We start from the raw sequence: 22,920 nt of genomic DNA, 5'->3' as shown, positions 1-22,920 counted from the left end.
TTTTATTAGTGTATTACTGCAAATCGGACGAACATATATATGGGAGCTATATCCAAATCTTAACCGATTTTTATAAAATTCGCCAGTAATATAGAGAAGCATAAGAAAATCCTTCGTGCCAAATTTCCAGAGAATCAGTTAACAAGTAACCATTTTAATGCGGTATTACTGCAAATCGGACGAACATATATATGGGAGCTATATCCAAATCTGAACCGATTTCTATGAAAGTCACAAATTATATCGAGAGTCATAAATAAATCCTTCCTGTGGAATTTCGAGAGAATCAGTTAACAAATGACCATTTTATTAGTGTATTACTGCAAATTGGACGAACATATATTTGGGAGCTATATCCAAATCTGAACAGATTTCTATGAAATTCACCAGTAATATAGAGAAGCATAAAAAAATCCTTCCTGCAAAATTTCCAGAGAATCAGTTAACAAGTAACCATTTTATTGCTGTATTACTGCAAATCGGACGAACATATATATGGGAGCTATACTTAAATCTGAACCGATTTCTATGAAATTCATCAGTAACATCGAGAGTCATAAGAAAATCCTTCCTACTAAACTTCGAGAGAATCGGTTAACAAATCACCATTTTATTGCATTATTACTGCAAATTGGACGAACATATATATGGGAGCTATATCCAAATCTGAACCGATTTCTATGAAATTCACAAATTATATTGAGAGTCATAAGGAAGTCCTTCATATCAAATTTCGAAAGAATCGGTAACCAAATGACCATTTTATTGCTGTATTACTGCAAATCGGACGAACATATATATGGGAGCTATACTTAAATCTGATCCGATTTCTATGAAATTCATCAGTAACATCGAGAGTCATAAGAAAATCCTTCCTACTAAACTTCGAGAGAATCGGTTAACAAATCACCATTTTATTGCATTATTACTGCAAATTGGACGAACATATATATGGGAGCTATATCCAAATCTGAACCGATTTCTATGAAATTCACAAATTATAGTGAAAATCATAAGGAAGTTCTTCATATCAAATTTCGAAGGAATCGGTAACCAAATGACCATTTTATTGCTGTATTACTGCAAATCGGACGAACATATATATGGGACATATACTTAAATCTGAACCGATTTCAATGAAATTCATCTGTAATATTGAGAGTCATAATAAAATCCTTTATACCGAATTTCGAGATAATCGGTTAATAAATGACCATTTTATTGCTGTATTACTTGAAATCGGACAAACATATATATGGGAGCTATATCCAAATCTGGACCGATTTTCATGAAATTGACCGGTAATATAGAAAATCGTAAGAAAATCCTTCTCGCCACATTTCCAGACAATGGGTTAACAAATGACCATTTTATTGCAGTATTACTGCAAATCGGATGAACATATATATGGGAGCTATATCCAAATCTGAACCGATTTCTATGAAATTCACAAATTATATTGAGAGTCTTAAGGAAATCCTTCCTGTCGAATTTCCAGAGAATCAGTTAACAAATGACCATTTTATTGCTGTATTACTTGAAATCGGACAAAGCTATATATGGGAGCTATATCCAAATCTGAACCGATTTTTATGAAATTGACCGGTAATATAGAGAGTCATAAGAAAATCCTTCCTGCCAAATTTCCAGAGAATCGGTTAACAAGTAACCATTTTATTGCTGTATTACTGGAAATCGGATGAACATATATATGGGAGCTATACTTAAATCTGAACCGATTTCTATGTAATTCATCAGTAATATCGAGAGTCATAAGAAAATCCTTCCTACTAAACTTCGAGAGAATCGGTTAACAAATCACCATTTTATTGCATTATTACTGCAAATTGGACGAACATATATATGGGAGCTATATCCAAATCTGAACCGATTTCTATGAAATTCACAAATTATATTGAGAGTCATAAGGAAGTCCTTGATATCAAATTTCGAAAGAATCGGTAACCAAATGACCATTTTATTGCTGTATTACTGCAAATCGGACGAACATATATATGGGAGCTATACTTAAATCTGAACCGATTTCTATGAAATTCATTAGTAATATCGAGAGTCATAAGAAAATCCTTCTCGCCCAATTTCCAGAGAATCAGTTAACAAGTAACCATTTTATTGCATTATTACTGCAAATTGGACGAACATATATATGGGAGCTATATCCAAATCTGAACCGATTTCTATGAAATTCACAAATTATATTGAGAGTCATAAGAAAGTCCTTCATATCAAATTTCGAAAGAATCGGTAACAAAATGACCATTTTATTGCTGTATTACTGCAAATCGGACGAACATATATATGGGGGCTATACTTAAATCCGAACCGATTTCTATGAAATTCATCAGTAATATCGAATATCATAAGAAAATCCTTCCTACCAAATTTCGAGATAATCGGTTAACAAATGACCATTTTATTGCAGTATTACTGCAAATCGGACGAACATATATATGGGAGCTATATCCAAATCTGAACCGATTTCTATAAAATTCACCAGTAATGTCGAGAGTCATAAGATAATCCTTCCTGCCAAATTTCGAGAAAATCGGTTAACAAATGACCATTTTATTGCTGTATTACTGGAAATCGGATGAACATATATATCCAAATCTGATCCGATTTCCATGAAATTCACCAGCAATATCGAGAGTCATAAGAAAGTCCTTCTTGTCGAATTTCGAGAGAATCGGTTAAAAAATGACCATTTTATTGCTATATTACTGGAAATCGGATGAACATATATGTGGAAGCTGTATCCAAATCTGAACCGATTTTTTCCAATTTCAACAGGCTTTGTCCCTAGGCCGAAAAACATGTCCGTACCAAATTTGAAGACGATCGGATGAAAATTTCAACCTGTAGTTTGTACACAAATTACCATGGACAGACAAACGGACAGACAGACGGACAGACAGACGGACAGACAGACGGACAGACAGACGGACAGACAGACGGACAGACAGACAGACGGACAGACAGACGGACAGACGGACAGACAGACGGACAGACTGACAGACGGACAGACAGACCGACATAGCTAAATCGAATCAGAAAGTGATTCTGAGTCGATCGGTATACTTATCTATGGGTCTATCTCTCTTCCTTTTGGGTGTTACAAACAAATTCACTAAGTTATAATACCCAGTACCACGGTAGTGGTGTAGGATATAATTATCTGGAGATAAGTTTATATGGGAGCTAAAGGATGAGCCAAAGAGAGTTATTTGCTTCAAAAAACTCCCCAGTGGTGAGTTGGGTGAGAAAGGGTCGAGAGTGGGCGCATCTGTAGTTGTAGGTCCCCGTGTTTGTTTCTCTCTCCAGCCAGTTGCCATCATGTTGTGGCCTAGGGAACAACAAGTTTTCGCCGTCGAGAGCTCACTTGTTGCTATGCAATGTGCTTCCCGCGCTCGCTTTGAAATTCCTCCTCAGAGACTCTTCTATGGGCCCATAAAAGGCGCATTTATTGTCAGATTTTTCCGAAATTTGGGCAGTGACTTAAGTAAAATACTTCGACATCCCGCTACAATTTGGCCCAGCTCAGTTTGGATTTGGAAATAGCTGCCATATAGAACGATCTTTCGATTTGATTTCTTGGGCCCATATTACTGTCGAATTTCCTTAAAATTGGGGACAGGGAGTTAAGTAAGCCCCTTTGACATCCTGCTTCAACTTGGACCAAATCAGTCAAGATTTTGATATAGCTGCCATATAGACCGATCTCTCGATATAAGGTCTTGGGCCCATAAAAGTTGCACTTTTTGTCCGATTGGGAAGAAAATCGGGACAGTGAGTTAAGTTAAACCCTTGGAGATTCTGCTGCAATTTGGCCCAGATCAGTCTACATTTGGGTATAGCACTTAAACCGATCTTTGGATTGCAGGTCTTGGGCCCAGAAAAGGCGCCCTTATTGGCCGATTTCGCCGAAATTTGGGACAGTGAGTTGAGTTAAACCCTTCGACATCCTGCTTCAATTTGGCACAGATCAGTTCAGATTTCAGTATAGCTGCCGTATAGTAGACTGATCTTTCGACTACAGCCTTATGACCATAAAAGGCGCATTTATTGTTCGATTTTGCCGAAATTTAGGACAGTGAGTTGTGTATGGCCCTTCGATATCCTTCTTTAATTTGACTTAGATAGGTCTAGATTTGGTTATAGGTGCCATATAAAACGATTTCTCGATTTCGTTGAAATTATATGCAGTGACTTATGTTAGAATTTTCAAAATCCGTGTCCTATATGATTTATATCGGTTTATATATATAGCTGCCAAAAAGACCAATATTTGAACTACAAAATTGAACAGTCCATACCGAATTTGGGTGCATAAATTATCCAATTTTCACTGGGTTGTAATGGGTCCAGCCGAAATGAATGCCTTCTTACCTGTTAAAAAATGTAGTGTGATTCCAAGAGACAGACCGGCGGACATGTCTAGATCGTCTTAGGTTTTTACATCGATCAAGAATATAATAGAATATATACGTTATAGGATCGCAAATGGATATTTCGATGTGTTAAAAACGGAATGGCAAAATTAATACCTTAATACAAAAACTAACCTCGAAAAAGAAAATTTAAGTCAGAACTTCGGAGCTGCTTACAAAATCCCAAATTGTTTTCCATACCGCGCCCCATAGTTAGTTTATGTGTGGTACTGTGTCCCTCACTTTCTCACAATCCGAATCTGCCCATAGTATTTTCGTCGTCCTGCCGACCATTTCGTTTTTTCACAGTCTTACATGCGTTGGTAGCCCACGCTCTTAACTCGGACTGCGTCAACCCGAAAGGCTTCAGACTACCCAAATTTGTGGCAGGTAGTCCTTTGGCCTTCACTGCCAAATCATCTGCTTCTTCATTCCCCCTTACTCCGCTATGGCCCGGCATACAAACAATGTGGATCGTGTCATTCTCAGAGAAGGCTTTAATCTCCTTCTTACATTCCAAGACCATTCGTGGCTTTACCGTCCCGGTTGTTATTGCCCTTATGGCCATTTTACTATCCGAAAGATGTTCAAACTCGATGCATTAGCGTTACCACTACACTATCTCACTCATTCCGTGATCGCCCGGATCTCCGCCTGCAGTACCGTATTACGGTCAGGCAGTCTAAAACAGACCTCAGTCCCTGGGTTCTCCGAGACTCACCCTGTTCTCTAGCTTTGATCCATCCATGTAACATGATCTTCCAGTGGCATAGCTAGGGTTTCGTCGATCCAAGACTGTGCCGCTGGTAGCAGTCCCTCGCAATAGACCTCAAGTGTCGTCTCAGGTTTTCGATCGGAAACCTCTTCCCTTTCTTCCAGGTTGCGGATCGGTTTATATTTCGGTCGGTCGAAATTGGCCCACCATTGTCTTCCTCTTGAACAAGCAGATTTCGGTATTTTCTTGGTTAAAATTAACATCTCTAGGTTAAGCCTAGTTATATGCCATCTGCTGGACACTTTCTACCTTTCTGCATAGCTGGACAAGTTCCTTACCTCTAAGAAGTATTTTAAACAAATTTATGTTGACATGCATTGCCAATGTGGTGTGGGGTGGCTCAAACTTAGCCTGTCATTGCTTTTAACTTATGTCCTCTATCTTGGGATTGAGAGAAACTATAAATCTCCCTACACTATAGTGTTATATAAAGCCTACAACTCACACCTACTCTTTAAAACTATGCCTGAAAGCATATCCAAACTTGGACCTTTTGATGTGGAATCTTAAAATAAGTCGTTTATTTAAATCAATTGCTCTTATCAAAGTTTCTCACTTGCTTTCTTTATTTTCATATCATTATCTATAGAAAAGATACCATCAATTTTCACACCTTTGACTAAAATACCTTTTCTGGTTTTCGTTTTAGGTTTCCTGGTATCAAAATTCATTTTTGATACAGTCTACCGATAGGCGCATAATGACATCAAGGGGAAATCGTCACACCTTAACCATCAGACATATCCAACAGGAAGACTTTGGCAACTATAGGTAAGTAACTTGTGGTGTCTTTCTAGAAACACTAACCCTAGTCCTTTATGATTCTCTAGGTATTTTGTTGTTTATTTGTTAGGCTTTCACACACACACACAAACACACACACTTAACAAAGAAAACTTTGGTCAAATAAAAATAGCAAACTTAATTCTCCCTACAAATTTATCGACTTCAGGCAGGCCACATAGAATGAAAAAGCACAAGAACTTGTGCGCATTTGGAGATTAAAATCAACGTTACGCCATTATCCCCTTTTGGGCAGCATCGAAAAGCCTAGAAGAAAAAAAATACAGCGTTGAATTCATCAATACTTCAGTGAGTCCCAGCAACCGTAACGAATCTAATATTTTTGCTGCTCCTTTGTATCTACTTTATCCTGTCTATTTTTTGACGGGATTGACAAAACTGTGATTTAGCTCCCCAAAGTGAGAGAGTGAGGCTTTTCCAAGGGGATTTCTTTGCATTTGTCACCCATGTTCTTGCGCCATGACAAGCCAGACATGAAAATAACTTTCTTTTTTTTTCTTTTGTTATCTTTTCCCATAGTTTTTAGACATTGATGTCTTCTGCCACTACTCCTCCCAATGGCTAAATGTTACCAATTTACCTGTCCTTTTTACCTTCGCCGCATGCTTTATGGTGTATGTATATGTGTGTGTATTTGTGAAATTGAAGGATGATTTTTTGGCCGCCAGTTTGTTTTTTTTTAATACATATCTTTTTTTCATATGGTTTTCCCATTACAACTTGGGAGCCCTCTTCTTTTGCTACATCAATGTCAATCTGTCGAAAACATGTAAGAGCTACCTACGGAAGTAGCCAAATGTTACCCTATTTGTGTTTAAACTTTTAAACACACACACATAGACATACCCTAATACCCATAAGCCACTCTTTGACTGCTGTAGACATATCAACGATGGCAGCAAGATAAGTAGGGAATAGGAAATTGCTGTCTATCTGTGAAGAAATGATACTTATTTGAAAAAAGATTCTATTTATAGATAATGGCATATTCTCTATGCGAGATACTAAAATGTGCCAAATAGGTGTTTTAAATTATGTGAAAATAAATAAAACCAGGTTAAGTTAAATATATATGCCGTATGTATTTAAAGCAGGAGATAATGTTGATAATTTCCTTCTGTCTCCGGCAAATGGTCTACTGCTGCTTCAAAATTTTTGTAAATTCTATTAGTAAACAAAAATGATTGAACATCGATTGGATTGGCAAAGTTTGCACAAGCCTAAAAAGTTAAGAATTTTTGAAAAGCCAAATCGGTTGTATCCTGATTTTCGGTTTTAAATCAAGCAAACAATTTCTGAACATCAAATTAGACAAATCGGAGAAAAATTACGTACTCCAGGCTTTAATAAAGTTTTGTCGAAAGATTGGAATTATAATGAACCTAATTCAATTCTCATAAACAAACCCAAACCCAAAATTACTTTAGTCATAAGTAGAGAGCGGAAATTTATGCACTTTTTGTTTAACGACAGATTATGAGAAAAATTTTTATTTGGGCATAATTTGGTATAAGAAATATGCATTTTCTATACAAAAACAAGTAAGGACAGCCTAAACTCGGGCTTAGTCGTCGAAACTAAAATTTTCTTTAATTCTATATATAGAATTTCGATAAAAAATCCATACATATTGTAGGTGCCATAGAGTAAATCTTTTTAAGAAGATCGATTGATGAATACCTTAGCAAAGGCCATCAAAGTGAAAATAGTGAGATACAAATACACGAGAGCTATACGTGTCAAATTTTGTGAGGATCGGTTAACAAATTATTAACTAAATAAGATTTAATGAAAATCGGACGAAAATATATATGGGAGCTATATCAAAATCTTAACCGATTTCAACCGAAGTACGCACATATCGCAAAAATTATAAAACAAGTAAAAAGGCGTTAAGTTCGGCCGGGCCGAACTTTGGATACCCACCACCTTGGATATATATGTGAACCACCTTTCCCCAAAATCCGGTGCAAAATTCATACCTTATGCCCCATAGCACCTATGTTCCGATTTGGACCAGATACTAAAAAGTAAAAGTTATTGTTCAATTGTATATAACAAAATATTGGTCTTTTTAGTAGTTATATCTAAAAATAAACCGATCTGAACTATATACCACACGGATGTCGGAAAGCATAACATAAGTCAGTGTGTCAAATTTCAGTGCAATCGGATTAAAAGTGCGCCTTTTATGGGGCCAAGACTTTAAATCGAGAGATCGGTTTATATGGCAGCTATATGCAAATCTTGATTGATCTAGACTAACTTGCAGAAATATGTGGAGGGGGTTAACTTAACTCTTTGTCCCAAATTTCGGCAACATCGGACAATAAATGCGCTTTTTATGGCACCAAAACTTAAAACCGAGAGATCGGTCTATATGGCAGCTATATCCAAATCTGAACCGATCTGAGCCGTATTGACGGAGGACGTCGAAGGGCCTATGACAACTCTCTTTCCCGAATTTCAGCTAAATCGGGTAATAAATGTAGCTTTTATGGGCCTATGACCCTAAATCGGAGGATCGGTCTATATGGCATATATAGCCAAATCTGAACCGATCTGGGCAAACTTGACGGAGGATCTCGAAGGGCCTAACACAACTCACTGTCCCAAATTTCAGCAAAATCGGATAATAAATGTGGCTTTTATGGGCCTAAGACCCTAAATCGGAGGATCGGTCTATATGGCAGCTATATCAAAATCTAAACCGATCTGAGCCATTTTGACGGAAGATGTCGAAGGGCCTAAGACAACTCACTTTACCGAATTTCAGTAAAATCGGATAATAAATGTGGCTTTTATGGACCTAAGACCCTAAATTGGAGGATCGGTCTATATGGCAGCTATATCCAAATCTGGACCGATCTGAGCCAAATTGACGAAGGATGTTGAAGGGCCTAACACAACTCACTGTCCCAAACCCACCACCTTGGATATATATGTGAACCACCTTTCCCCAAAATCCGGTGCAAAATTCATACCTTATGCCCCATAGCACCTATGTTCCGATTTGGACCAGATACTAAAAAGTAAAAGTTATTGTTCAATTGTATATAACAAAATATTGGTCTTTTTAGTGGCTATATCTAAAAATAAACCGATCTGAAACATATACGACACGGATGACGAAAAGCTTATCATATGGGTTGCCCAAAAGCGGCTTTTTCATATAGTCGGCGTTGACAAATTTTTTCACAGCTTGTGACTCTGTGATGGCATTCTTCCTTCTGTCAGTTATCAGCTGTTACTTTTAGCTTGCTTTAGAAAAAAAAGTGTAAAAAAAGTATATTTGATTAAAGTTCATTCTAAGTTCTATTAAAAATGCATTTACTTTCTTTTAAAAAATCCGCAATTACTTTTTGGGCAACCCTATAAGTCACTGTGTGAAATTTCAGTAAAATCAAATTATAAATGCGCCAAGACTTTAAATCGAGATATCGGTCTATATGGCAGCAATATCCAAATCTAGACCGATTTGGGCCAAGTTGCAGAAAAATGTTGAAGAGCCTAACACAACTCACTGAACAGATTTCTATGAAATTCCCAAGTAATATCGAGAGTCATAAGAAAATCCTTCCTGCCAAATTTCGAGAGAATCGGTTAACAAATGACCATTTTATTGCTGTATTACTGCAAATCGGACGAGCTAGATATGGGAGCTATATCCAAATCTGAACCGATTGCTATGAAATTCACCAGCAATGTCGAGAGTAGTAAGGTAATTCTTCCTGCCAAATTTCGAGAGAATCGGTAAACAAGTGACCATTTTATTGCTGTATTACTGCAAATCGGACCAACATATATATCGGAGCTATATCCAAATCTGAACCGATTGCTATAAAATTCACCAGTAATATCGAGAGTCAGAAGAAAATCCTTCCTGCCAAATTTTAAGAGAATCGGTTAACAAATGACCATTTTATTGCTGTATTTCTGCAAATCGGACGAGCATATATATGGGAGCTATATCCATTTCTGAACCGATTTTTTCCAATGTCAATAGGCTTCGTTTCTAGGCCGAAAAACATTCCCACACCAAATTTGAAGACGATCGGATGCAAATTGCGACCTATAGTTTGTACACAAATTAAAATGGACAGACGGACGGACATAGCTAAATCGAATCAGAAAGTGATTCTGAGTCGATCGTTATACTTATCAATGGGTCTATCTCTCTTCCTGTTGGGTGTTACATACAAATGGTGTTGCAAACAAAGTTATAATCCCGTGTACCACTGTAGTGGTGTAGGGTATAAAAAATGAGACCCGTAGCCCTGAATATCTGCATCGAAACCTTCAAAATGCTTGACATTATGGGGCTGAAACATTGACTTTATGGGGACACGATGCTGATATTATTTCAGAGTCCGCCCCCCTAAACTCCCTTCAAACCGACCATGTTTGCCAAAGGGGCTCAAATAATAACTATTTGAAAGTAGAAAGCGAATGTGATATCCAATATTGAGACCAAGTGTTTGTGGTAGTCTCACCCACCATAAACTCCTCCTAAACCAAACGCAATTGCGGCTCAAATACAAGGAATTTATCAGTAGAGCACGATGCTAAGTGCGTAGTTAGCCGCCCCACCCTACATACCTCTCAAACTGGTCATATTTGTGGATTATGGCCAAAAAAGGGGTTAACTCTGATATCTGTTTTATTTCGGGGACGACTCATCTCATAAACTCCCCCTGAACCACACATATATAAAGTGTGGATTTCGGGGTAAAGGAATTGCCAACTCGAATCCACAACAAAAACCATTCAAAGTTTGATGGGCGGACCCTCTTCTTACCCCCATTTTCAAAAACACCAGATCTCGAAGATTTACGCAAAATTTTGTCTGCTTATAATTACTAAAAACTGACATTTGGCATATTTATTTAAGGTGGGATATCTAAGTAGGTCGCTCCACCCCAAAAGCCCGACAAATGGACATTTAAACCAATAATGACAATATTAGGCTAAATGAAAGGTATTTGAGACTAGAGCACAAACCTGATAGACGGGGGTCCACCTAGCAATATAAGGCTCAAATGAAAGAAATTTTGGGAGTAGAGCACCAATATGATATCCACATTGGAGTGAAATATTCGATAAGGTCGTACTAGCACCCCCAAACAGAATTTTTATCCTGACAGTGCCAGCATAGAGCTCCGATAAAAAAAAGAGAGTGAAAGAAGGCGCTACGGAGCGGGCCCTGCCCAGCTAGCACTTTATATAACCTAAATGCTGACAGTTAAGTAATTAATGCAGCTTTTCTTGTTTTAACTGATCTGCTTTTATACCCACCACCATAGGATAGTGGTAAACTAATCTAGTCATTCCGTTTGTAACACCTCGAAATATTCTTCAAAGCCCCCGCTTTGAGTCGAACAACCATGTCTGTCCGTCCGTCCGTCCGTCTGTCGAAATCACGATAGCGGTCGAACGCCTAAAGCTAGCCGCTTGAAAATTTGCACACATACTAAATATTGATATAGGTTGGATTGCAAATGGGTCATATTTGTTCAGATTTACATATAGCTCCCATATAAACCGATTCTCCAATTTGATTTCTTGAGCCCTTACAAGCCGCAATTTTTTCCGATTTGGCTGAAATTCCGCATGTGGCGTTCCATTATGACTTTCAATAACTCTGCCTAGTACGGCCGAAATTGGTCTATAACCTGATACAGCTCCCATATAAACCTATTTTCCGATTTGACTTCTTGAGCCCTTAGAATCCGCAATTTTTTCCGATTTGGCTGAAATTTCGCATGAGGTGTTCTGTTACGACTTTTAACAACTGTGCTAAGTATGCTCAAAATCAGTCTATAACCTGATATAGCTGCCATATAAACCGGTCTCTTGATCATTCTTGTTCGGTTCCTAGAAGCTTTAATTTTTGCTGGTTTGACAAAAGTTTGGTATATATAGTAATAAAATGCCCCTCAACTTTATTTATTTTGAATACATTTTCAGCAGAATCCATGGTGTTGGGTTCCGAATATTCGACCCGGCCGAACTTAGCACACTTTTACTTGTTCTGTATGCTTCTGGTCCCAAGGAGTTTTTTGAGAAGATGCTGTAGTCTAGAACATCACTATGCTAGATTGAAAAACTTCTCATAACAAACATCAACTTCTAAAACACGCAATTGTACTGAACTTTTCATACCTACAAACTTTCCTGTTAGAAAAAGTTCAACTCAGTATTCACTACAACTTCTATCTTAGATTTGTGTCCTTTTTTGTTGTTTGTTGGACTTTTCCCCGTGATTTGATTCATTCTATCGACATGAACATCTCAACCTGTACAAGTATTGAAAAACCAAATAATTGCACGCCAATGTTGTTCACATATTTGTTTTTCTTGTCTGTTGTAGAAGGGATTTGCTGCAATGGAAGGCTGGCTACTCTTTTTTTTTTCTTCTTTTGAGTTGTTGATGTTTTTTATATTTTCCCCCTTCTCTTTACCTCGCACCTTGCCCGTATGTATGTGCAGTATTTGTAGGGGAAAACAAATATGGTTGAAAGTTTACGTCTGTTGACTTTGTCTATTAGATAAAGAGCTAAGGGTATATATGGGGCTTTAAATGACAAATCGCTTAGTTTCAAACAAATTTTTATACCCACCACCGAAGGATGGGGGTATATTCATTTTGTCATTCCGTTTGCTAAACATCGAAATATCCATTTCCGACCCTATAAAGTATATATATTCTTGATCAGCGTAATCTAAGACGATCTAGACATGTCCGTCCATCTGTCCGTCTGTCTGTTGAAATCACGCTACAGTCTTTACAAATAGAGATATTGAGCTGAAATTTTGCACAGGTTCTTTTTTTGTCCATAAGCAGGTTAAGTTCAAAGATGGGCTATATCGGAATATATCTTGACATATCCCCTATATAGACCGATCGGCCGAGTTAGGGTCTTGGGCCCATAAAAGCCACATTTATCATCTGATTTTGCTAAAATTTGGGTTAGGCCCTTCGACATCCTTCGTCAAATTGGCTCAGATCGGTCCAGATTTGGATATAGCTGCCATATAGACCGATCCTCCGATTTTGGGTCTTGGGCCCATAAAAGCCACATTTATTATCCGATTTTGCTGAAATTTGGGACAGTGAGTTGTGCTAGGCCCTTCGACATCCTTCGTCAATCTGGCCCAGACCGGTTCAGATTTGGATATAGCTGCCATATAGACCGATCCTCCGATTTAGGGTCTTAGGACCATAAAGGCCACATTTATTATCCGATTTTGCTGAAATTTGGGACAGTGAGTTGTGTTAGGTCCTTCGACATCCTTTGTCGAATTGGCTCAGATCGGTCCAGATTTGGATATAGCTGTCATATAGACCGATCCTCCGATTTAGGGTCTAAGGCACATAAAAGCCACATTTATTATCCAATTTTGCTGAAATTTGCGACAGAGAGTTATGTTAGGCCACCCGACATCGTTCCTTAATTTGGCCCAGATCAGTCCAGATTTGGATATAGCTGCCATATAGACCTATACTCCGATTTAGGGTCTTGGGCCCATAAAAGCCACATTTATTATCCGATTTTGCTGAAATTTGGGACAGTGAGTTGTGTTAGGCCCTTCGACATCCCTTGTCAAATTGGCTCAGATAGGTCTAGATTTGGATATAGCTGCCATATAGACCGATCCTCCGATTTAGGGTCTAAGGCACATAAAAGCCTCATTTATTATCCGATTTTGCTGAAATTTGCGACAGAGAGTTATGTTAGGCCCTTCGACATGTTTATTTAATTTGACCTTGATCGGTCCAGATTTGGATATAGCTGCCATATAGACCGATCCTCCGATTTAGGGTCTTAGGCCCATAAAAGCCACATTTATTATCCGATTTTGCTGAAATTTTGGGACAGTGAGTTGTGTTAGGCCCTTCGACATGTTTCTTCAATTTGACCCTGATCGGTTCAGATTTGGATATAGCTGCCATATAGACCGAACTCTCGATTTAAGGTTTTGGGCCCATGAAAGACGCATTTATGGCCCGATGTCGCCGAAATTTGGGGCAGTGAGTTAAGTTATGCCCCTTAACATATCACTGCAATTTGGCCTAGATCGATCAAGATTTGCATATAGCTGCCATATAGACTGATCTCTCGATTTAAGGTTTTGGGGCCATAAAAGGCACGTTTATTGTGCGATTTCGCCAAAATTTGGGACAGTGAGTTGTGTTGGGTTCTTCGACATCTTTTTTTAATTTGGCCCATATCGGTTCAGATTTGGATATAGCTGCCATATAGACCGATTTCTCGATTTAAAGGCTTGGCCCCATAAAATGCCCGTTTATAATCCGATTTCACTGAAATTTGACACAGTGACTTATGTCCGACTTTTCGACATCCGTGTCGAATATGGTTTAGGTCGGTTTATTTTTATATATAGTTACTAAAAGGATCAGTATTTTGTTGTACACAATTGAACAATGACTTGCACTTATTAGTATTTGGTCCAAATCGGAACATATTTCGATATAACTGCTGTGGGGCATAAGGTATGCATTTTTCAGCGGATTTTGACGAAAGGTGGTTTACATATATACCCGATGTGGTGGGTACCCATAGTTCCGCCCGGCCGAACTTAACATCTTTTTATTAGTATTTTTCTTCTTCGACAAACGGTCGCTCTCTTAAGGATGTCGTAACAGACCTGTCACTTGAATATTTATGAGATATGATGACATGTTCGTTCACAATGTCGCTTAAAATGTCATGCATGATTTCGTTACAACTATATGAAAATTTAATCAACGATTTGTATTGGATCTCGGCACTATGTTTTCAACGTGTAAGTGTGCCCACCACTTATATGTACCCATTGACAAGAACCGTTGGCTGATTCAACTCTTAGCCATCACTTTGTGGATTAGCAGCTGTCAAAGATATTGGGTTGCCCAAAAAGTAATTGCGGATTTTTAAAAGAATGTAAATGCATTTTTAATAAAACTTAGAATGAACTTTAATCAAATATACTTTTTTTACACTTTTCTTCTAAAGCAAGCTAAAAGTAACAGCTGATAACTGACAGAAGAAAGAATGCAATTACAGAGTCACAAGCTGTGAAAAAATTTGTCAACGCCGACTATATGAAAAATCCGCAATTACTTTTTGGGCAACCCAATTTAATGACAACACATTGAATGAATAGTCTCTAAAGGCTTGTACTATGCTCACTTTTCGTGAAATTTTTTCTTGATCACTTTCTTTAGATAATAGATTTAGAATTAAAAAACAAAAAATATGCTGATTTCACCCAATAGGACATTCCATTATAGCTAACGAAATGATTTCAATAAAATGTTTATGTTATCGTTGAGATTTTAGTAGTGTTTCAAAGAAGTAATCGCAAAAAACAAGTGTTTTCAACTGTAAAAAACGAACAGAGTACCAGCCTCAACTCAAAAATCTACAAAAGAGTGCGTCATTTTCTAATTAATTTTAATTTATCGCAGAATATCCCATATATAGGTTTTTTAATTGTCACTCCTATTTCCCATCCCTTTTCATCGTAAGGAATATTCCACTCTACCAAAGTCAGCTTTTCATTTTCCCGCAAAGTTCATACATCTGCATTGACATATCAATGTTATTGCCATGCGAAATGTCCTCCAAACTCACCTTAGCATAGTTGCCTTGCTATGGTGGCTTGGTGACTGGGCATGATTTCTTGTTGTTGGGAAATTAAAAGGAAATTTAGTTTTGTCTGCACTGGCAACGAACGAATGCTCGTAAATTTTTTATTTGCTTTGTGTTGTGTTTTTCTTTTGGAATCATTTTAACGATTGCTTAAATAAGTTAAATAAACTTTGCTTTGCATTCTTTGGTAGGGTATTAAGGCAATATTTTCGGAATTGAGTGAAATGGTGTCTGGTCATTGAACTTGGAAATGGTAACTGCTTATGCAGGATATGAAAAGTGAGTGGAGGCACTGTTTACACAAGAGTTTTGTTTGACATAGCACAAAAAAAAAAACATGTAAAAGGCCATTATCTTTTGACGGGCCGAACTTTGGATAGACACTACCTCAGGTGTAAACAATATATTGACCACATTTCGTTAAAATCCGTTGAAAATGCACCATTTATGAACCCCTAGCAGCTATAGCGATGGTCTGATCTAGGCCAAACACAGCACTAATCTCCCAATGGACAAATAATATGCTTCATGGCAGGATTATTAATGTGAACCTGAGAGGTAGTGTGGTCAGAAGGAGGGTGGCCAGAGCAACGCCTCAAGGAGAGGTGTTCTCACCAATTCTATGGAACCTCGTGATTAATGAAATCCTAATGGATCTCGGTGGGAACGGCACAAGGATTATTGCTTATGTGGACGACATCGTGCTGCTGGTCCGAGGCAAGATTCTGTCGACGATCAGCGGGATCATGGAAACGTCACTGAGTAGGTTGTTGCAATGGGCTACCAGAAATGGGTTAAAGACCAATCCAGGGAAAATGGAGCTGGTGCTCTTTATGCTTACATATAAGATACTGGAGTTCAAACTCCCGTCCTTGGACGGGGTCACCCTGCGGCTGTCGAAGGAGGCGAAGTACCTTGGCATAGTCCTCGATTCCAAACTGTCCTGGAAGAGGAACACCGAGGAAAGAAGATGTAAGGCACTGTGTGCTTTTTACTGCTGCAGGAGGATGTTCGAAAGGAAGTTGGGGGCGACTCCCAGAATGATTTATTGGATGTATAGGGCTATCGTGAGACCAGTACTGGCCTATGGAGCACTCGTATGGTGAAATCCCGTGGGGAAGAGGACGCGTGCGAAGGAGTTCGAGAAGGTCCAGAGACTGGCCTGCGTCTGGATGACAGGGGCACTGAGATCCGCACCGCAGGCGGGCCTGGAGGCGATGCTCGATACGCAGCCCATTGGGGCCTATATTTGAAAATGCGCTCCAGGGCCGCGCTTAAGCTGAGGTTGCTCGGCATGCTGAAGCAGGATGGTTGCGGCCACAGTTCGGTTCTGGGTCTTATGGATACGAAGGGTAGACTCCAGTGCCGACTGGAGTGAGGGCATTCGCAATTCGTTTTCTTGAGAGCGACAAATAGAGGGCGGATGGTGTACTTGAGGAGGATGGGACCTCGATCTACACAGATGGCTTCAAGATGGAGTCAGGGACTGGATTGGGGAGGACGAGTGTTAAGGTTTTTCAGGCAGAGGTCTGTGCTATTGCAGTGACCGCAAGAAAAATTCTTATTCGAATCTTACCGCTCTCGAAACTCAGAATTTATGTGGACAGTATGGCGGCGCTCAAGGCCTTGGGGTCGAGGGTGGTGAGGTCAAGATGCATGGCGGATTGTTTGAAATCCCAATGGGCTGCGTATCGAGCATCGCCTACAGGCCCGCCTGCGGTGGGGATCTCAGAGCCCCTGTCATCCCGACGCAGGCCAGTCTCTGGACCTTCTCGAACTCCTTCACACGCGTGCTCTTCCCCACGGGATTTCACCATACGAGTGCTCCATAGGCCAGTGCTGGTCTCCGGGCCCACGATGTGACGCTGACATGGGTTCCTGAGCATGAGGGGATAGCAGGAAATGAGAGGGCGGTCGAATACGCCAGGAGGAGTTCTCCTGCGCTGGACGGACCAGTCATCGGCCTTGTCCACGTGCCATTTGTCGAGCTACTGAACACTGTAGAAGGGATGGCCAGATGGTAGATGGTTGCCGGACTGCGAAGGCGCTAAGGCCGGCCATCGACCGGAGGAGGACGATAGAGTAGCTGGCGTTCGATAAGAGGTCGATGAGTACTTTGACAGGGGTCATAACCGGACACTGTGCCATAGGCCGCATGGCGGTGCGTATGGGGATACCGCACACTGATTTCTGTAGGAATTGAGTAGGAGACTTTGCTGAGCACTTGCTGTGTTTCTGTCCCGGTCTGCGGAGACGTAGGCTCTCATTTCTGGGTAGCCGTTTCTTCTGTGATCTGAGTGAGCTTGCAAACGTACTTCTGGTGTGTCTCCTGAGGTTTGTTGAGGGCACAGGATGGTTCCGACGGGATGTGCCACAAGATCCGGCGTAGGAAGATCCGTGCTTGTGAAGGGATGGACGGACGGGCCCCCACTCGTGTATAACCTCTCCCTTTTTCTCTCTAGGGTACCACACGCTACAGTCTTCAAAAATAAAGATATTGAGCTGAAATTTTGCACAGAGTCTTTTTTGTCCATAAGCAGGTTAAGTTCGAAGATGGACCATATCGGCCTACATCTTGACATAGCCCCTATATAGACCGATCCGCCGATTCAGGGTCTTTGACCCATAAAAGCCACATTTGTTATACAATTTTGCTGAATTTTGGGACAGTGAGTTGTGTTAGGCCCTTCGACATCCTTTGTCAATTTGGCCCAGATCGGTCCAGATTTGGATATAGCTGCCATATAGACCGATCCTCAGATTTAGGGTTTTAGGCCCACAAAAACCACATTTATTATCCGATTTTGCTGAAATTTGCGACAGTGCGATGTGTTAGGCCCTTCGACATCCTTTGTCAATTTGGCCCACATCGGTCCAGATTTGAATTTACCTGCCATATAGAACGATCCTCCGATTTAGGGTCTTGGACCCATAAAAGCCACATTAATTATCCGATTTTGCTGAAATTTGGCACAGTGAGTTGTGTTAGGCCCTTCAACATTCTTCGTCAATTTGGCCCAGGTCGATCCAGATTTGAATATAGCTGCCATATAGACCGATCCTCCGATTTGGGGTCATAGGCTCTTAAAAGCCACATTTATTATCCGATTTTGCTGAAATTTAGGACAGTGAGTTGTGTAAGACCCCTCGACATTCTTTGTCAATTTGGCCCAGATCGGTAAAGATTTGGATATAGCTGCCATATACAGCGATCTCTCGGTTTTAGGTTTTGGGGCTGGAAAAAGCGCATTTATTGTCCGATGTCGTCGCATTTTGGGACAGTGAGTTGTGTTGGGCCCTTCGACATCCTTCTTCAATTTCACTCAGATCGATTTGGATATAGCTGTCATATAGACCGATATCTCGATTTAAGGTGTTTTACATGTATACTCGAGGTGGTGGTTATCCAAAGTTCGGCCCGGCCGAACTTAACGCCTTTTTACTTGTTTTATTTTTGGGTCCATACAAATTGCCCTCCCCAGCGGACATATGCTAGATCGACTTAAAATTCCTTGACTATCCAGAATTTATGTATACTTTATGAAGTCTTAGACTTATTATTCAGGATATTGCAAATGGAATAACGAAGCTGGTATACCCTCATCCCAGGGTATAAATATATCCAAAGTCACCGTTATCTTAAAATAATTCACAACTTGGAGTAAAGTTTTGCTTTCATCATCATATGGTTTCATTTAATTAGCTTCTCCATAACAACCCTTAACAGCTTTAAAAAGAAAATGCCACAATAATAAACCAAACATGGTAGAAATTTAAGTGCCACTTAAATTTTTCCAGTTCATTAGAAGAACATATAATTTGCTCCATATTTTCGATATATCACCGCGATATGAGTTTATTGCTTCATTAACTAATGTAGTCACAAATCACAAAGCAAAAATATTTACGATGGCACCCACAACTTGGAACTTTCAACCATATTATGAAGGTTTAACAGTTAATTTATAACCACTGTTGTTTATTAACACCACTGAGTGTGAGTTCCACTATTTTGTGCGTTAGAGCCCCAAAAAAGGACTTGAAATAACACAAAAATGTAAAATTATTTATCACCCATCTTATCTATAATTCACATCAGTGTAATCTCTATAAAAATCCTGTAATTTTCTATAACTTCTTTATGTTATTTACTGCAAATAAACTAAATGAAGAATGGCGTGGAAAAACAATATGGGGAATAGTATGTGGAAAAAAACCAAACTATAAACACTCACAACTAAATAAAACTAAACAACGAGAAAAACAGCAAGATAAAAAAAAATCCAAACAAACAGAAAAAAGAGAAATGTAGTGTTGTTGCTCTCATGCTCGTGTAAAACTATAAAAATAAATACAAAATGACCTTTGTATGGAAAAGGACCCGCATACTCACTAACACACACACACAAAAAACAAACTATCTGCCATTCACAAGCCAGACTAAATAAACTAAAGTACAACATGTAATACCTATTGAAGTACTATTATTGCTTTAGATTGCTCATACACACACACACATATAAGCAAGGGACATGTGCATGTACATAACATTTTATTTGTTTGAGTGTCTGTCTTTGGTCAAACACATAAACATTGAAATGTGTATTGGTGTTCATCTATGAGGGTCATACAAATGAAACTTTAACTAAATATAACCAATAAAGTTTATTGTATTTCATACACATACACTCACACTGGTGTTCACTTGAATAAGGTAGTCTAAATTATGAACACTTACAAAGGCGAATAGTTCAATGACTCGGCCATCTTTTACTTTAAATGCCATAACTATGATACATAATTGTCAAGGAATAATTCTTCTTAGATTGTGGTATACATTCAACGTGACTGTAAGGGGATACGTATGTGCTACATAATATAAAATGTTACTCATAGGCAGCCATGCCGTGTATGTTTTACTAAAAATGCCATAACTCTGATACTTAATTGTCAAGGAATAATTCTTTTTAGATTGTGGTATACATTCAACTTGACTGTAAGGGGATACGTATGTGCTACATAATAAAAAATGCTACTCATACGCACCCATGCCGTCCTTACTAAGCAAGCTAAAGCGTGATAAGCTAGGATGGGCCGAATCGTATATATTCTCTACCATGGTTCGCATTGGCCAAGTTTTTCGGTATTTCTTTACAGGCAACACAAGACGAGAGGTATAAAGTTCGGCCGGACCGAACTTTGGATACCCACCATCTCAGATATATAAATTAACCACCTTTCGTCATAATAAACCCATAGCAGCTGTATCAAAATATGATCCCATTTGGACCAAACTCGACCCAAACGTCAAGGCGCCCAATACAGTTTACTGTTCAATACGGTAAAATAGAATATTGGTCTATATGGCATCCATATCTTAATATAGTCCCTTCTCCCCCATATTCAGGAAGGATATGGAAGGGTGTAATACAACTCACTGTGTACAGTCCTGTACGGATTGTACGCTAAGGTCACGCATGGGCAGTGCATATCTTATCGGCAGTTAGGAATAAAATAATCTTGTTTTATGAGGTACCACATGTGGTGTCTAGTCATTTTTGGCCGCATTACCATGGGCGTACATTAGATATGCATTTTATCAATTAGGAAATAAGTGGTTCTTAGAAAGCAATTGTCTTTTGTTAGGGTCAACTATAAGGGTATCCTGAGAATTGAATATTGCATTTTCGCTGCCTGTAGATTTGGGTTTAGAGTTAAGATGAATTTGGAAATAAAATTAGTTCTTTCCAAATCATCAAGCGAAGCAGTTCTTTTCCATTACGCGCTCTTAGATGAGTAGCAGGAGTCCTGCGCAAACTTCATCAAATTTCAGCGAAATCAAATCGGTAGGTCAATATATGTATATGGAAGCTTTCCTAGCGAGAGCATTAAAAATAGTTTCTGCGGTGGTTATCCCCTCCTAATGCTAGCGACATTGGTGAGGTCTAAGCCATTTGAAACAAGTTAAAGCGTGCTAAGTTCGGACAGAACGAATCTTATATAACCTCCACCATGGATCGCATTTGTCGAGCTATTTTCCCCGTGTATCTTTTTAGCAAGGATAACAGAAATTAATTGCTATTCTATTGGAGCTATATCAAGTTTTGGTCTAGTTTCGGACAATAATCGAATTGAATGTTGTAAACCATAGTAGAAGTCTATTGTAAAATTTCAGCCAATTCAAATAAGACTTGCGTCTTTTAGGGGCTCAAGAAGTAAAATAGGGACATAGGTTTATATGGGAGCTGTATTAGACTATAGACCGATTCAGACCCTAAACATGCGTATCAAATGTTTAAGGTCACGAGAGAAGCCATTGTACAAAATTTCATCAAATTGGATATAATTGCGCCCTCTAAAGGCTCCAGAAGTCAAGACCCCAGATCGGTTTATATGACAGCTTATATCAGGTTATGGACCAATTTCAACCATACATACCACAGTGTTGGAAACCAAAACAAAACACCTCATGTGAAATTTCAGCCAAATCGGATAAAAATTGCGCCCTCTAGTGGCTCAAGAAGTCAAGATTCAAGATCGGTTTATACGGCAGCTATATCAAAACATGGACCGGTATGGCCCATTTATAATCCCAAGCGACCTAAGCTAATAAGAAATATTTGTGCAAAATTTCAAGTGGCTAGCTTCACTCCTTCGAAAGTTAGCATGCTTTCGACAGACAGACGGACGGACATGGCTAGATGGACTTAAAATGTCATGCCGATCAAGAATATATATATACTTTATGGGGTCCTAGACGAATATTTCAAGGAGTTTCAAACAGAATGACGAAATTATTGTATATCCAAATCAGGGCCGATTTAGGTCAAGTTACAGAAAATTATCGAAGAGTCTAACATAACTCAATGTCGCAAATATCAGCTAAATCGGACAATAAATGCGTCTTTTATGGCCTCAAAACCTTAAATCGAGAGATCGGTCTACATTATAGCTATATGTTTTAAGTTTTATTAAAAATGCATTTACTTTCTTTTAAAAAAATCCGCAATTACTTTTTGGGCAACCCAATAGTATACCCTTATCCTATGATGAAGGGTATAAAAATGGTATGGCAGCCATGTGAAAACTTCTCCACAAAGAGGTGTCGCACTGTGGCACGCCGTTTGATCACGACTATATAAAGGAGGCCACTTAAAAATAAATGCAAATATTGCCCATGATCTCAATGAGTGCAGTCCAATGATAAGGGGGCCTCCTTTTTATATCCGAGTCCAAA

At 39.0% G+C, this 22,920-nt stretch overlaps 1 protein-coding gene across 1 annotated transcript in view; it reads left to right on the top strand.

The window, feature by feature from the left end:
• LOC106086889 (neural cell adhesion molecule 1) overlaps positions 1-22,920 on the top strand; it is a 679,760-nt gene that overhangs the window by 633,265 nt on the left and 23,575 nt on the right. Inside the window, exon 8 of the mRNA XM_059361833.1 lies at positions 5,873-5,994. Coding sequence (XP_059217816.1) covers positions 5,873-5,994 — 122 coding nt within the window. The remainder of the gene's footprint in view (positions 1-5,872; positions 5,995-22,920) is intronic.

The sequence above is a fragment of the Stomoxys calcitrans genome, chromosome 2 (genome assembly GCF_963082655.1).
Source record: "Stomoxys calcitrans chromosome 2, idStoCalc2.1, whole genome shotgun sequence".
Lineage (NCBI taxonomy): Eukaryota > Metazoa > Arthropoda > Insecta > Diptera > Muscidae > Stomoxys > Stomoxys calcitrans.
The sequence above is the reverse complement of the archived record's forward strand: the minus strand, read 5'-3'. Positions and strand labels throughout refer to the sequence as shown.